At 40.4% G+C, this 16205-nt stretch overlaps 2 protein-coding genes across 2 annotated transcripts; one reads left to right on the top strand and one right to left on the bottom strand.

Moving 5' to 3' along the window:
- The first annotated feature begins 1373 nt into the window (after window positions 1-1373).
- Window positions 1374-5779, top strand: LOC104452685 (serine/threonine-protein kinase SAPK7). The gene is made up of 9 exons (XM_039317162.1): window positions 1374-1759; window positions 1926-2000; window positions 2149-2250; window positions 2524-2577; window positions 2660-2752; window positions 2845-2937; window positions 4273-4377; window positions 4469-4567; window positions 4918-5779. Exons 1-9 carry the CDS (start codon window positions 1640-1642, stop codon window positions 5260-5262), a joined length of 1086 nt encoding a protein of 361 aa, XP_039173096.1. The 5' UTR covers window positions 1374-1639; the 3' UTR covers window positions 5263-5779.
- A 2257-nt stretch (window positions 5780-8036) lies between these two features.
- On the bottom strand, window positions 8037-15273 carry LOC104452688 (thiamine biosynthetic bifunctional enzyme TH1, chloroplastic). Its single transcript, XM_010067154.3, has 10 exons — window positions 15213-15273; window positions 14808-15137; window positions 14629-14703; window positions 13223-13298; window positions 13054-13129; window positions 12255-12389; window positions 11505-11569; window positions 11278-11405; window positions 9828-10084; window positions 8037-8782 (listed from the first exon to the last, which is right to left on the bottom strand). The coding sequence occupies exons 1-10, from the start codon at window positions 15261-15263 to the stop codon at window positions 8251-8253; spliced, it is 1725 nt and encodes a 574-aa protein (XP_010065456.2). The 5' UTR covers window positions 15264-15273; the 3' UTR covers window positions 8037-8250.
- Between the last annotated feature and the right edge of the window lie 932 nt (window positions 15274-16205).

Raw genomic sequence — 16205 nt, forward strand, 5'->3', positions numbered from 1 at the left:
GTCTACCGTTAATTTTTTTATTTTTTTAAAAGCAAAATTATATAATTTTGTATTTGGATGAAAATTTCAAAGGGGCGTTTTCTTCCTTGTGGATTTTCCACAGAAAAGGCCAAAAGAAGAAAAGCACATATGCATGTTCAACACGCGTTCAAACCGCCACCTGCGGTACGACTCCCCTCGCTTTACGGTCTCCTCGTAATCATGAGTCGAACCTCATCCGAATGTTAAAAAAAAAAAGGAAGAAGGAAAAAGAGATCCCCAGTTGCTCACGCGCCTCCTCTCGGTTTGCAGTGCACGCTCTTGTCAATCATCTTAGAAAAGAGATCGAGACGAAGGGGATGGAAAAAGGGGGGGCGCGTAATCATGAAGATTGCGACTTCTGAACGTGCACAAACTTCAGATTTAAGCATGATTGTTGGGCTTCCTATATCTTCTTCGATTTGATAGAGCTAAGTAAGTACTATGAATCTCGTGATATAATCTTATAACAACCCACTAATATTCAACGGCCAATTAAAAATTGCAAGTTGGAGACCTAGGACGACATCTAATTTAAGCCGGTGGAGGTAAGTGAGATAGGTATGATTTGGGGTTCTTATTTTCATAAAATGTGATTGAGTATCGTGTTAAACTCATTTGGAAATATTTGTCAATTGTAGGATGAGAGGAGGTAAGAAAAATGACCCTCGATCGTCGCCACGTTAGCTCCACTTGTTCTTTTACGTGATTTATGGGATGATCGGTTTCTAGTCCAATCTAATAAAACTTTCACTATTTTTTGTTCATATTTCATTTAGAATAACATCTTATCGTTCAAAGCATGACCAAAAACAAAGTTAGAACTCAAGATGAATTTTGTGCTTTCAAGATTTTTATTTCCTTGAAAACAATAAACAATAATCACTAATTTTTTTAAAGAAATAAATGCATTAGGTCCAGTTACTCTATATAACTGGAAATTGAACTATTTGACACCAATTTAACTTTTAAGAATCAAGAACTAGAATGATATTTCTGAAAACTAGATCAAATCAACATAAATTCTCGAATATGACTGTTTGTCAGCAATGGCTTATCCCTTTCTCACAGTGAACACGTCATCAATTGGGGGAAGATACTAGAAGAGTATATTTGAATGCAAGGAAGATCCAAATTCAATGCATTTCCAGTTTAAAACCATTATTAAAGTGAACCCCATCCATTAAGGCCCTCCTCTCCACACCTCACGCGCGCACGCGCCCTCTTCCCACCGTCCACGGCGCGTAGAATACTTCTCTCTCTCTCTCTCTCTCTCTCTCTGTGCGAAACGCCGCCGTTTCGACCCGCCGAGATTTTCGCACACTTTCTTGACCTTCAAAAATCTTCACTTTGTCCGAACAGTCTGCCACTTCCCCTATCTCTTCTTCTTCCTCCTTTTCCTTCTCTTAGTCTTCCTTCGAGTCCAAGCTGAAAGATCCGAACGCCCATCTTCGTCCCCCTTCGATCCGCCCCTCTCCGAGCTTCTTCGGGTCGCTGGAGTCTCTCCTGAGATCTGGGTCCTTGGACCGCGTGCTTGAAGCGAGCTCCCCTGTTTCTTGATCGGCGGATAAGGTAGGAAGGCGCGGCGGCGGCGGCGGCGGTGGTGGCGGGGGGTGAAAGCATGGAGAAGTACGAGCTGGTGAAGGACATAGGATCTGGCAACTTCGGGGTGGCCAGGCTCATGAGGAACAAGGAGACGAAGGAGCTCGTCGCCATGAAGTACATCGAGCGTGGTCACAAGGTGGGTGCGTGGGTGTGTGGGTGTCTGTTTGTTGGGGTTCTCTGTTGTAAATTTTTCAGCTTTGGGGTTTTCTTTGGTACCCAGTTGGGAAAGATCGAATCTTGGGTGTTGTTGGAGCTTGCTGATGGGATTTTGGTTGATTGGTCTTCTTGGTTTTGGGTTGTAGATTGATGAGAATGTGGCTAGAGAGATTATGAATCACAAGTCGCTTATCCACCCGAACATCATCCGCTTCAAGGAGGCAAGTTTTGTGATTTGATGCTCTTGCGACGCCTGTTTTTTTTTTTTTCCTGGGCTTATTTCGTGGGCATTCTGTGGAGCGATTTCTTGTGAATGTTTAGTGGACGACTTGAATGCGTGAGCTTGAAGCGATGATTGATACGATGCAGGTTGTTCTGACTCCTACTCATCTCGCCATCGTGATGGAATATGCAGCTGGTGGGGAGTTGTTTGAGAGGATCTGCAATGCTGGGAGATTTAGTGAGGATGAGGTCTGCTAAGTATTTTCCTGATTTGAGTGTTTTATCGATGACTGTGATGCGAAATTGGGTTGCGGGGCCAAACGAAATCACCTTGAAACATAGACTTTATGTTGCTAATTGCTTTAGTTACTGAAAGATTAAACAAAAGGGGAAAACTTTCCATTTCAGGTAAGGCCAAACAAAAAAAAAAAATCTGTCCGGTTTGTCCTTCTGTTTGGAGATTACACTGAGCTCGGTATGTTTGATTTTGAGCTCAAGATTTGCTTTGCGTAATTCACGCAGGCTAGGTATTTCTTCCAGCAACTCATCTCAGGAGTCAGCTATTGCCATGCCATGGTGAGCATAATGTCGAGTTGCCATCGTTCTGTCTTTCTGCTGTAGCTTTGGACTAATTTTTAATCCTGTATATCTATTACAGCAAATATGTCATAGAGATTTGAAGCTGGAAAATACTCTACTGGATGGTAGCCCTGCACCTCGTCTGAAGATATGTGATTTTGGTTATTCAAAGGTAACCTGTAGATGAAGTTGGATGAAAAGTGTCCATGTGCTTATTCTAATCCTATCGGTAACTTTTCCTCTTCTTTGTCCATGCATCTCTAGTCATCCATTCTGCATTCAAGACCCAAATCGACAGTTGGAACTCCAGCATACATTGCACCAGAGGTTCTCTCTAGAAGGGAATATGATGGCAAGGTATGCCAATTTGATGCTTTTAGATAGGAAGTAGTTCCACAGTGATTTACAGCTCCAATCTTCGATGCAAGATTTCATTTTGTCTTGTGCTGAAGGTGTGTATGGATGTGTGGCTCTTTTCAATTGCCAGTCGTGTTATAGTTTATAGTGAATTACAAGATTACACTGCAGCTTCAAGAGTTCTGCAATCCTTTCATGTTTTGGATGAGCAAGCAATCTTCTCTACAGTCCTTTTTTTTTTTTTTTTTTTTTTTTTTTCGGGTCATGTTTTGGATGGGCAAGCAATCTTTTCTAGATTGTTTCACCTCATGCTTCTTGCTATTAACTTATATTGGCATACAACCAGGACTGTTATGGATCAAGGTAATCCATCACATAATTTTCGGTTTCATATGACCTTTTGCAGTCTCCTTTTGTATATGATTTACTGGAATGCTAATTCTTGCCAACGTGTGAGTACCTGGCTATGATATCTTTGAACTCTTCTGTGGGGCTAAAATTTTTCGATCTTGTCTTCATTAAATCTCTTCAATAGATCTGCACATTGAACATTAAGTAGGTTGATGTGTCCTGCCTATAGCAATACAGATGACCTTACATCTTGTGTCTACAATTGCCTCTGAATCCACCATATGCCAAATTTACTGTTTATCAAGGACCTACTTTATTTTGCATCAACTATTGCTCCTGAATACATAATATGCCAAAGGTACTGTCTATGGCTCACTTGATGAGAGATCTGCTTGCCAGAGATGAGAACCAGTCTACTTTTAAGCATTTCTTTTGCTCTCCTTTTTTCTCCTCACAATCATTGGATTTGATTTCATCATAAGCACTCTTAGCTTTGCCCCCAGTTGCAATCCATTTTAAGGTTAGGATTAGGATTTGATGTCTCGTATTTTTTGGTATAAAAACTGCATCTGAACCGAAATTAAGAGTAGAAAGAGAATGAACTGAGGGACTGGAAATTGGAGGAAGAGGAAGTTCCTCAGCTGTTTGGAGTAACTTAAACTGTTTTGAATCGTGTAAAATGTAGAATTCTGATATCTTGAATTAACCTTTGTGTCCTCCAAGATGTCCTATTAAAGACAAATACGTTTGAGTCAATTTGGTGATCAAATGGGAACTCTTACACAAAAATTCTGTCCATATTCTTATAAATTAAAAATAGCGAATTCTGTCCATTTACTGCTCCAAGATAGAGCGATGAGAACTCGTGCTTTGGAAAGTAAATTTTTGAGTCCACGTTTTCCAGTTGTGTGATAATTTTTCTGCAATGAGGCAAAAGTTAAGAAGTGTGTCCTCTTGAGTCTTATTGGTTCCTTGAATATACAGATGGCAGATGTGTGGTCTTGTGGAGTAACTCTTTATGTGATGTTGGTTGGAGCGTATCCATTCGAAGACCCTCAAGACCCAAAGAATTTTAGGAAAACTATGAATGTGAGTGTACTTTCTTTTAGGCAGATAATTGATGTAATCCATTTCCCTTTCTCACGCCACTTAAACTGACACACATGTTTTCTTTTTGCAGCGTATAATGGCTGTACAGTATAATATCCCCGACTATGTTCATATATCTCAAGACTGTAAACACCTCCTTTCTCGCATTTTTGTCGCAAGTCCATCCAGGGTATGTAGATTAAGGAGATGTGCTTTTATCTGAGGATGCAATCAAGTGAACTGTTGAATGTCAATGATTGTTTGTAACATCTCCCTTTCCTTTTGAACCATGCGCCAGGCCATGCATACGTTCTTCCTGCTATTTCGACTGTCATATTCTTCTATTTTGGCCACAAGGTGTTTTGCTTCATCGTTTGACTAGTGAGGCTGGGATTAGTCTATAACAAAAAAATAAAGAACAGAAAACCCAAGCTTGGTGGTGGGAGAAGCGATTGGGTCATTACTTTTCTGTGAAAATAAGAATTGTATTAACAGTCCTTGCATCCACTCTAGTAACTGTTACTGTGATATTCTTTCCAGAGAACCACCATCAAAGAAATCAAGAGTCACCCATGGTTCCTCAAGAATTTACCAAGGGAATTAACAGAAGCAGCTCAAGCCATAGAATACAGAAAAGGAAACCCGGGTGTCTGCCTTCAAAGTGATGAAGAAATCATGAAAATTGTGGAAGAGGCTAGAGTTCCCCCTCCTGCTTCCAGAACAGTTTCAGGCTTTGGTTGGGCAGGAGAAGACGACGACGATGACGACGATGGAGAGTTGAAGGAAGGAGACTTGAAAGAAGAAGACGTGGAGGAAGATGACGAAGACGAGTATGAGAAGAGAGTGAAGGAGGCACAAGCAAGTGGAGAATTTCAGGTTACCTAGATCTATTCCTTGTCGGGGCCTCATTGTTTTCTGTTAATCCGATCTTTGTTGCCTGTTGGCTCCAATAAGTTTACTCTGTAAATTTGGGTGTCAGAAGTGTCTGTAGGTTTTCAGGCTTGTTTATGGTCTTGGCACGACTACATAGGGTTTATAGATTGTCTTGAGTTTGGAGATGTAGGCACAAAGCATAGATTTGACAGTCACTTTCATTTTATTTTATTTTTTGTCTCGGATGTTCGAGTCTAAAATAGTACAATGTGAAGGTATAGGTATAAGAATATGCAGTCCTTGCATGGATACATATCCTAGCCTGTGTACCGTCATCGACCATTGTCACAGGAGCGATACCAGATGTTATGAGAGTCAGCTTAACCATGTTTCTGTACCGTCTGTTGGTTTTTAGCGCAGTGACATGTATGATCAGACATTCTTTACTGGGGTTCTGTCCTACTTCAATTGAACTTGTAAAACTTCTGTGATATTTCGTTTCCTTTTAATGGATGAGTGTCCAAATTGCCTCCATCGAGTTAAATATGCCGGGGAGTGTTTAGATTAGATAATGTCCAAAGGTAGGGTGAGTTTTGCTTGGTCACCAATAGATGCATTTTGATCCATGTGTTAATTCACAATAAGCTTGTATCATGGGTTGGTAATTTCTTGGCCGTAGAATAGCCTGTGCAGCGCTTGATGAGATGATAATATCGGGACAGCTTTTTTTTTTTCAATGATTATTTCAGAGAACAATAACGAGGGCCAGCTTTTTTTTTTTTAATAATTATTTCATAGAATAATAATGCGAATAGCTTTCTTGTGTTGGATCGTCGCAGCTTATTTCAGCTATCTAGCCCATCGAGTAAGACAATATATGACTTTAGACTCAACAAGTGGTTATAGCTTGCAATAGCATCATTAGGAGAGCGATATCTACTCTCGATCAATTTGTGTATAAAATGCTAACCTTGCTTTAAGAGCTTCATAGAGATATAATTGTTTTATTCTAAAACTTTTAATACTAACCATCTTGACCTTCATAGAGATATAATTATTTTATTCTAAAACTTTTAATACCAACCATCTTGACCCACTTCGATGGACTAGTTGTATTTATCACTATTCTTTGTTCAATAACCTCAAGCTCTACTTATAAGGGTTTAATTCCACAACACACTCATTGCATTGCTTCCCTCTGTTTCCTAATCATTGATGCACCACTTTGGACCATACATCAAATGACAACACTTGCCCAACAAAATATGCCACTCCATTGATAGCTTTTTCCCCCTCCTGCATCTATTTGGGCCCCTTCAGTCACAGGGAAAACTGACATTTCTAGGCAACTACACCTTTTGGTAGCACCCTATTTTAGTGTACCCTATTTTATTTACTAAGCTTTTCCTTTTTTATCTTAGTGGACTAATGAAGATGTTTTTGCCAATTAATCCAAGAACGTTTTCCTTATTTGGTGAGGAATCAGTTCTTTCTTATGTCTCAAGTGTCATCTTAGAAACTAGTTGGGAGCCATACTTTCTTTGAACATATTTTTTCTCGATGATTTACTCTCAACTCTCGTAGGATCGGGTAGACCATAGGTTTTCTTCGACTCAAACTCACTCACTAAAGGGGTCCTACTTTGATACCATTTGTCATGAGTCAATAGTCCCATGTAGTGCCTAGTGAGCAGATAATACTAGACCAACCTTTCTTCTATAGTTGTTTTAGAGAATAATACGAGGAATAACTTTCTTGTATCGGATTGTATCACGTCTAGTTTAGCTCAAACGTCTAGTTTATCATGTGAGATAACAAATTACATTAGACTTAACAACTGATTTTGGCTTTATCATGACCACACAAAGAAAGTTGCATCATCTCCCGATCAGTTTGTGTACAAAATGCCAATCCCATCTTCAAAGCTCCATAGAGATATAATCATTTTATCTTAAAACTCCTAATATCCTACGGATCAGTTGCATTCATCCCCTCCACAACACTCACTCTTCACACCCATGTTCCCATTCACAAGGGTATGTAAGTACAAAAGAATCATGGACCGTGACTCTTGCATCTATTTATACCCAAAAGAGGCGGCAGGAGTAGTAAACAGGGGTTAGCGATGGATTTAGTAGGTTTAGTCGACTCTTTCTAAGCCGAAAACGTGGTTGCACGTTCGTGTTTTGAATGCAGCGATAATTTACAATGTCTTTCTTGAAATTTTGCGGGCACTTGATGTCGTTGCTCTTTTTGGATGAACCATATCACGTTCGATTTCTTAGTGAAGAGACAGAAGGAATGAGCCTTCTTTTAAACTGCGATGAAGGTTTTCCGATGAGCACCGATAAAAATGGTTAGAAGTACGTACCCAGAGAGGCGGCTTTCAAAGGGTATATGTGACCTATAAAAAGGATCTCTCTCCCCCTTTTTCGGTCTTGAGCCGTGCTTGAGTAGCTAGTTTCAGAAGGTGAACAGCACAATGAGTTAGGAAGGAGACATTCGAAAGGCCGACTCCTATATATAATTAGCCTTTCTGGTAAAATATTGAAGCCCAAGACTTCGCCCAGGTCGGAGGGACGAACGAAAGCCCGATGAAGGCCTGTGAACTAAAAGTCACTCAGCCGTCTGCTCATGTACGTTCATATTTGAAAGAGGTAGGAAGTTGCGTCACTTGTGGATATAGACTAGGCTATAAGAAAACGGTCTCTCTCTCTCTCTCTCTCTCTCTCTCTCTCTACCCATCAAGAGATGTTCACTCATAGATTGGGTCGCAAACAATGCTCTTTATCAACAATAGCACTAAGATTGCGTCCAGAATGACCGACCGATTCATGCATGTAGATACACAAAACCATTATCATTCTCATTTCATCCTCTTACAAGGACAGCAAGGCCTAATCCGCAACAATTCTTTGAATATGTATCAAGGCAAAAGCCCTAGTCAATTTAATAGAGAAAAACTTTCATTATCAGGGGATATATACTGCACCTGCATCTTTATTTCACCTCTGGTGCTGCCCTTGAGAGCACCTCGTGAAGCTTTCTAGCCTCAGTGGAGATGCATTCCCGGTCAAACAGGGCCGCCACGACCGCTACTCCCTTTAGATTTGGCAGCCCAAGTTCCATCACGGCATGTGCATTCGATATGCCGATTCCCCCGATTGCAACGACTGGCAGCTTAGAAGACAAACAAACAGCTTTCAACCCCTCCAAGCCAATAGTGAGATTGTTATCCTTTGTGTTCGTCGGATATACGCCTCCAGAACCGATATAATTGGCACCATCCATATACGCTTGTTGGGCTTGCTCCGGTGTCTTGCATGATACCCCAATGATCTTCTCTGGGCCAAGAAGGGTGCGTGCGGTGCGAACAGGCATATCGGATTGACCGACATGGACCCCATCAGCATCACAAGCCAGAGCAATGTCGGTGCGATCATTTATTAGTAGAGGAACGCCCCTGGAACGGCATACTTCCATGCAGGATTTAGCTGCTTCAAGAAAGTTCCTCGTTTCCGCATCCTTTTCCCTGGAAAAAGGTACAAAAAATCATGCTTATCATAAGCAGTCCCATCTGAAGCGCTTTATGGCCAATCTAATCAATATGGGAAGATGACTGCCCGAAGCATACGATATTCCTTAAATGAGAATGAACTAGCTTGAACCACTTAACCAAACACCCGTAGAAGATCAACAACTCACTATATTTTGACTGGATATTTAGAAGGTGTAAGGACAATGGAACATTCCCTCAATAGTCATTTCTTCTCTACTGCCCACTTTTGAGCCCATATTTAGTATCCTGGAGAGCCATCGTTAGTGGTCTACCTTTTCTCCTTCTGAGACTTATACACAGATGATTTTGATATCACATTTCCAAAATGCCATTGTTCTCTCTGACCACCTCAGCCTCAGTTAAGCATACTCTTAAGTGCCAAACAAGCTCAGTATTGATCACTGAGAAGTAAAAAAAAAATTTGATCTTTTCAGAACATCAGAGCTTCTTATATCGTAACCTTTTCATTAAGATTTGAAGATAAAGGCAAAATATGTGATTTGCCACCCCTGAGTCAGAACAAAATGCTTAACGTAAATGCTAAATAGCAAATTTAGATGGAAAGGAAACCTTGGAAACCACTAAATATTTACAGAAATTTATGCCTTTAGTTGCAAACTGTTCTCATAAGAGGTATCACTTTTGAAGCTTTATTATTATGTGCTTAGCAATGATACCACTGAAGTTTGTTGTCCTTTGGTCAGAACCAATATCTCTTCACTAGAAATGTTGAAATAAGTACTGTAAATAATTTATTCTCTTCAATAAACGTAGACAAACGACTCATATCCGGATGATGAACGATGCCTATTCACATCTCCAACCTGTACATAGGACTGGCTAGTTTCTCATCACGGTGCACACACAGTACAAAAGAAACACACAAAATTCCAAAGTCTGGATTGGGCGGCAGACTTGCATGCTTCTTGGACCTTGGCAGTCGTTGTTTAAACTAGACAATGAAAGAAATGCTATAAATCACGCAAGGCAATGAGGCATGAAGTGTAAATGCACAAACCTCAGCTGAATAATGGTTGCACCTCCCTCAATTGCAGCTTTGACAGCATCTTCAATAGACCTGCCCCACTTTCTATTCATCCCCGAATCTGTAACAGCATATAAGAACAGATCACTTGGATCTAGGACCATCTTCTTCCTGAAATTATGAACCTTTCGGTTCAACATCAGAAAATGATCGAAAGGCCCTTGAGGTCCTTTTCCAATGCTTATTTCTTTGCTGTAGTCCAAGGAGTTCTCAACAAAGCGTTTGGCAACCTGCCAAATTTTTTAAGAAACGAAAGCTCATAAATTGATGCCAAATTCTTGCATTTAATCTCCACAAATGGTCCCCTCAGATTTACTCTTCGAAGTTTCAATCTTAAATTCTAACGCTCAAGCAAATTAAGCCCCGCATCACATTTCCCTCACAATCATCCAACCCCATCGTCTCCCATTAATGGGTCATCAGTCCCCAACTGAGTTTTCATATTCCTCTACATCATTCCCAAAAGGAATGATAATTTATACTATTACATAGGTCGTCTGATTTATGAGTACATTTTTCCCTTGGAACCCATTCTTATGGATTTTCATGTATTCAATTATCATAACTTATTGATATCCCTAAACATTCCTTTCCGCTCCTCTCATTACCAACTACCTACCAAGATAGAAAACAACTAGATATTGATCCATCTCCCTGGGCCTATATTTATTCTTACATCATTTGATGCACTCCTAACCCTGTGAAAGCAAGCTTCACTTTCTCCTTTCACAAGTTCACATTTATGCCTATCACCAATATAGTACAATTTGTTGACATACATCACATATGCACAAAAAGAACGGATGTATAATATCTTCTTTTGCACATGCAGAATACACTACTACAATATTCTTCTGCTTGATACATTACAAGTATAATCATAAATCACAGTGCCCTATATGCTATAGTAGCAAGCCTTGACCAATGTACCCAACTCCCATTTGTCGACTTTAGCACACAAAAGCCCATTCAGCAGCACTTCTAAGGCATTCTTTTCTGCTTCGAAAAAGAGGTCGCAACATTGACAGAATGACTCAGCAAAAATCTCATAACATAAGCTAAAGCTGCTCAAATCTACTACTCTAGGTTATCTTGTAATTTACATTTTCAAGTTGACTGTTTCATAAACAATTTTATGATGTTAGCTATTAAACCTAGTAATGATAGAGCAAAGGAAAAAGCTGTGCTGCTGCTGCCCTCTATAAATGTTAATGGGCTTGTAGCCTTCTACTAGTTGATGAGGCTTCCAGCACCCCAGTGATATAAATCAGTCAAAATTATTTGACCAAAAAAACATGCAAGTACGAACAGTGGTCTCCTAGAAATACTGGTTTCCTAAGAAGTGGCATTCCGTCCATGAGTTTGTAACGAAATGGAAGCAAAGTCGGAGATTCAGTAAGCATTTCTCAAGCATATGCAATACCTGAACAGCAGGAAGCATAGAAGAACCTTTTGCCAGCTCAGCTGCTATGCATGATGCCAAAGTACATCCTGTACCATGAGTATTACGAGTTTTAACACGGGGTGCACGCAGCTCATGTATTCTTTCACCTACAAGACATACAAGAGCAAAGTATTGGTTCACAATGTAAAGGAATCACACGCTTGAAAGTATAGAGAATACCAACGCAAAAGATTCTAGAATCAGACCATCAAAGAAAACATCAACAGCATCAGAAGATCCAGGAAGGTCGCCACCTTTGACAAGCACGTGTCTGTAAAGGATGTAGGTAAATAGTTAAAGCAGAAAAAAGTTCTCTTCCAGCTTAGGGAGTATTCAATCTGAATTGCCTTTTCTGTATCCTGGCAATCACTGCACAGTGGTTGCAGTGAACAAGCGTTTCACTTTAAAGAAGTCCAACATATTGAAATACTGAACTTGCGCACAGCCAATTAAAAAGAAAAAGATCAATTCTATAGTGATTGCAGGAGCATCCTTTTTTCATACATAAACACCACCAACTTGCTTAGGCAAAGTTGCTAAAGTTGCACCTAAAAGGCCAAAACTCTAACAGTTAGTCAGGCAATATCTGGAAGTTCCAACCGTAAGAGGCATATCATCCTACTTGCAAGCACAGCAAATAGTCATAACCAAATTCTGATGATATAGCATTACTCAGGAGTTTCCTCAGGATTAATATTTGGGAGCAGTAAGTGTTTATCTAGTATGTATGAGATACAACAAATAATATTCGAAAGTTATTAGTGCAATTTATCCTCAGTCGACAATGAGTCTAAAGAATATGCGTATGGACATATTATCCTCAGCAAAGCAGCTAATTGTTTTGCCAAACCCTTTCAGTTCACCTCAATTTTAGTTGTTCTTCTAGAAATTATAACAGAAATTGGAAACTAAACACAGACATTTCAAAATATCAAATATATCATGAAGAAACTAACCTTGGCCCCATTTGATGCAATAACTTCACAGCAGAATGCATGTCAGCAATTGTCTCCAGTTGCCTACCCCCAAGTAAAGCAGATGCCTCCTTCAAATTTGGGGTAACTATATCGGCAATAGGAAGAAGCTCTTCTCTGTGTCAGAACCAAAATTAGTGACTAGCCAAGTTTCCTACCAGCAAAACTAGTAGCTTTGTATTCTATTTATTGCATTCTTCTGGCTAGCTATGACAGTGAAAAGAAAGAACCCCTGCCTAAAGCAGCTACCCTTACTTTTGCACAAGAACCAAACTCTTACTATATAGATTACGTCTTGTTCATGAAATTATTATCTTTTGCCTTTCTGTCAATTCATTTTTCTCTCATTCAGTCAAAAAACTAATGATCTTCTCTCCTTCCATAATCTCTGCATATTAAGACTCCTCCTCAATCTCCACCTTGACTACCTCCCTCATCTTGCTCATATCCAGTATCACAGTCTATCATCCATAAATCACATTCATGTCTTCAATCTATTTCCTTCAGCGACCTTCTCTCTTCTTCCACGACCATGAAATGATGACTGTTCACAATTCTCAATCTTTGAAGCTCATTCTGGTTGCAAAAATGTTAAGCATAGTGAAGATTCCTGCCACTTGGACAGAATGGAAAATAGATGAATTACGAAAGACATGATGTCAATCATCTCTCTTCCATACAACCCCGAGATCATCCCAATCTCTTTCATGAACGGACAGGGCCTGACTCTTCTTAATTATGTGTTATATAGTACTCATGCAACGTTTGGTATTGAACATACCGAAACACGGCAAGAACAGAAGGACCGGCAAGAACATCTCCACTGGTGGACACCATTACGGGATCAACTACTAAAGCTGCCTTCAATCACACAAATTCAGTCAGCTACAATGCCAATAAACCAGTGATTGCATATATATGATTAAGCAATTTTTATAACAGATTCATACCTTTAACTGGAAACTTGTTGAGACTGTTTCTAAGGATCCTAACTATGCCTGGTGAAGGAAGCATTCCAGTTTTGACCTATGAACATAAGTTAAAACTGGCGTTAATATCCTCATTGAACAGTAGTCTCACTTTTACGATAATACGATATAAACAAAAAAATTCTTTCACAGTAACATGCATCATGATCAATATTGGCATTCTAGAATCCATAATGAAAGTGACACGGACCATTATTTGATAGATAGTTAAAAGTACTTTTCAATTGCAGATGTAAGTAAAGATGCAACCAATTACTAAAAAAATTACCTTGTGCATTCAGTCAATCCAAATATTGAGTCTAAGTCCAACATTAGATTTCGAAAACCAACTTGGAATTTGATAATTTATCATCTTCCCCACTGATAACTCGAGATTCTCTCTAAGGTAGCTTTATCTTCTCTTATTATCTTTGGCCTTTTCTCCAGTGGCTTTTCACTTTTTTCTTTTGTACAAGTGCATTAAAAGAGATTCAAGCTTCTAGGATTAGGAATTATGAAAACATATAAGAAGTGGAAATATGTCAGGATAACAATTTTATACTGATACTTTAATATATACACACAAAATATAGCAACTGTCTTTTCTCTTCAATTCCAACTGAAAGTGAAAGTGAAAAGCTTCCTCCTCCAAGCTTTTAACAGAAAATAAACAGATGCCATAGGAAGAGCAGGGCATACGATCCCAGTAAGCTTGAAAATTTATCAAGCAGCAGAAGCAAGTAAAATTGACCAACCTACATTTAATCCTTAGGTCATTATTTCAACCAAACATCCCCCTACCACAGTCAAGAAAAACTTGGATTCTAAATTGACACTCCACACAAAGGCCCAGAATAGTCAAGTCCCTATGTCATAACAATAAAGTTACAAAACACTTATCACGGTAAAGGAACTTCAAAAAATTACCAGCCTACAAAGGCTTCTCATCCTAGCCAAAGCAAACATGAGACCACCTCAAGGATAACTCTTGCACCCCCTAAAGCCACAGGTGATTATCTTTGTCCCATAAGCAATAGCACCATCACTTGCCCTTACTCTAGTTGATAATATCTGAAGAAAACAGTTAAGTTTATCTGCCCTGGACCCAGACATCTTTCACTAGACCTAGAAACTAGAAAATTGTCAGCTTTACAGGATAATAAACTCATCCACTCGTCAACTAGCCAGCTCCCTAGCCGCTTTGTTTCTCCTCCTATGCCTGCAACACGCAAGACCTAAATTCTCCAGAGCCTCATCGCCAGAGGAGATTAATGTTTCTGTCCAATTGTCCCATTCATCGAGTATCTGTTCCTCTGTCCCATTATGCAGATGAGCACGAGGTTTTAGCAAAAGTGTCGATATTTTGCAGCAATTCACTTTCTACTTACCACGTCAACTTGCATGTCGGAAAGCACGGACTCCAGCTGCTCCGCCACGAATTCTTCCCGCACATTGTCGACGCCCTGCAATTTCGATCTTCATCATTCAACCCAAACATCCACCGGAGAACACCAAAAAAAAAAACACCACCACCGACCTCAGCAAATTAACCATCGAAACCACAAACCTGAACTCCGACGGTATTCTGCGCGGTGACCGCAGTGATCACGGTGGAGCAATACACCCCGCGCGCCGCGCAGGCCTTGAGATCGGCCTGGATCCCCGCGCCAGCCCCGGAATCGGAGCCGGCCACCGTCAGGACGTGAGGCACCTTCGCCATCCGGCGCCGCTTTCGCCCGCTTGCCGCCACCTCCGCGGTCGCCGCCTCCATTGCCCCGAGGCTCCGAATCCGGCCGCTCCTCGGGCGCGACGAAGCCGAACCGCCGCGCGGCCGCCGGAGCTTCTCCGGCGAGATCGGCGACGGATGAGGAGGAGGAGGACTCGAGCGCAAGCGGTTCTGAGAAGCAAAGCATCGAGCGTCGGCATTGCAGAATCGCAGACGAAGAATCTAGAGAGAGAGAGAGAGAATCACCTTGTGGAGGTTGAAGAAGACGGTGCCGGAGAGAGTTGCAGAGAAAGCCATGTAAGAGAGAGAGAGAACGATGGGGAGGGATAAGCGATATATTTTGTGACGGGCGGTCACCGGAGGCCCGTGAACGGCGCGCCTCATTGGTCAACGCTTTATTAAAGTGGAGTCAACGTGCCACACAAAAAGCACAAATAATTTAAGATAAAAGAATAAGGGAAAAATTAGGTCAGTCCATCCATGGCTTATATAATTTGAGAAAAAACTTTTTTCAAAAGCTGGTCCAGAATCACCCATTTAGCAAATTGGAGACATTGAAAACTCGGTATTGACATTTACATTCACCTCCATCAATGTGGACATTGATAGATCCGCTAAAAAGAAAGAGCTAAAAAGTTGCTATTGACATTTATTGAAATTTTAATTCCCGCAATCAGCTTATCAAGGAATTAAAGAGTCCAATAAATCTACAAGCCTTGTTTTAAGCATGAGTCATTTTCTAATTTCTATTCGATCTTCTCAATCACTTAGGCTAAACTCGAGTCCCAATCCTAGAAGCCAAGACTCGATGGATGGACTTGAGTCCTTGGTAACAAGACTTGGGCCCACAGGATTCTCCCTTGCGTTGTCCTCCGCGCCCGAACCTAAGATCCCAATATTGAAAAATCAAAGTTACTCAAAAAAGAACAATCAAAACCATTTTACGTGCTTACTTCTTTGCTAGCCAATTCGAAGATTTGTTTCCTTTTGAGTTTCTGAAAAAAAAAAAATGTAATTCCCTTTAAGGAAAATGAATTGACTTGTTTCTTTTCTGGAATGGACTTTCAAATTCGAGCTAAAATTGATTTCTTTGTATTTGTTTGCAGAAAACTCGTGTTTTTATTAATGGGAGAACTTGTATCGGGCCTGAAGGTGGGATGCAGTGTTTGGTAAAAGATTATTGGACCACTTTATATCGACAAAGTCCAAAGCCCAAGGCCGGCACTCTTTGCTTAGGCT

This window comes from Eucalyptus grandis, chromosome 7 (assembly GCF_016545825.1).
Source record: "Eucalyptus grandis isolate ANBG69807.140 chromosome 7, ASM1654582v1, whole genome shotgun sequence".
In the NCBI taxonomy this organism is placed as follows: domain Eukaryota; kingdom Viridiplantae; phylum Streptophyta; class Magnoliopsida; order Myrtales; family Myrtaceae; genus Eucalyptus; species Eucalyptus grandis.

Excerpts from the sequence above, each read along its gene's own strand:
- LOC104452685 (XM_039317162.1), top strand. The coding sequence starts at position 1,640 with ATGGAGAAGTACGAGCTGGTGAAGGACATAGGATCTGGCAACTTCGGG. Across the intron at positions 1,760-1,925 it reads ACATCGAGCGTGGTCACAAG|ATTGATGAGAATGTGGCTAG; the intron begins GTGGGTGCGTGG and ends TTTGGGTTGTAG. Across the intron at positions 2,578-2,659 it reads TCAGCTATTGCCATGCCATG|CAAATATGTCATAGAGATTT; the intron begins GTGAGCATAATG and ends TATCTATTACAG.
- LOC104452688 (XM_010067154.3), bottom strand. The coding sequence starts at position 15,263 with ATGGCTTTCTCTGCAACTCTCTCCGGCACCGTCTTCTTCAACCTCCAC. Across the intron at positions 14,704-14,807 it reads AGAATACCGTCGGAGTTCAG|GGCGTCGACAATGTGCGGGA; the intron begins GTTTGTGGTTTC and ends TCGAAATTGCAG. Across the intron at positions 12,390-13,053 it reads TCTGTTCTTGCCGTGTTTCG|AGAAGAGCTTCTTCCTATTG; the intron begins GTATGTTCAATA and ends GTTCTGACACAG.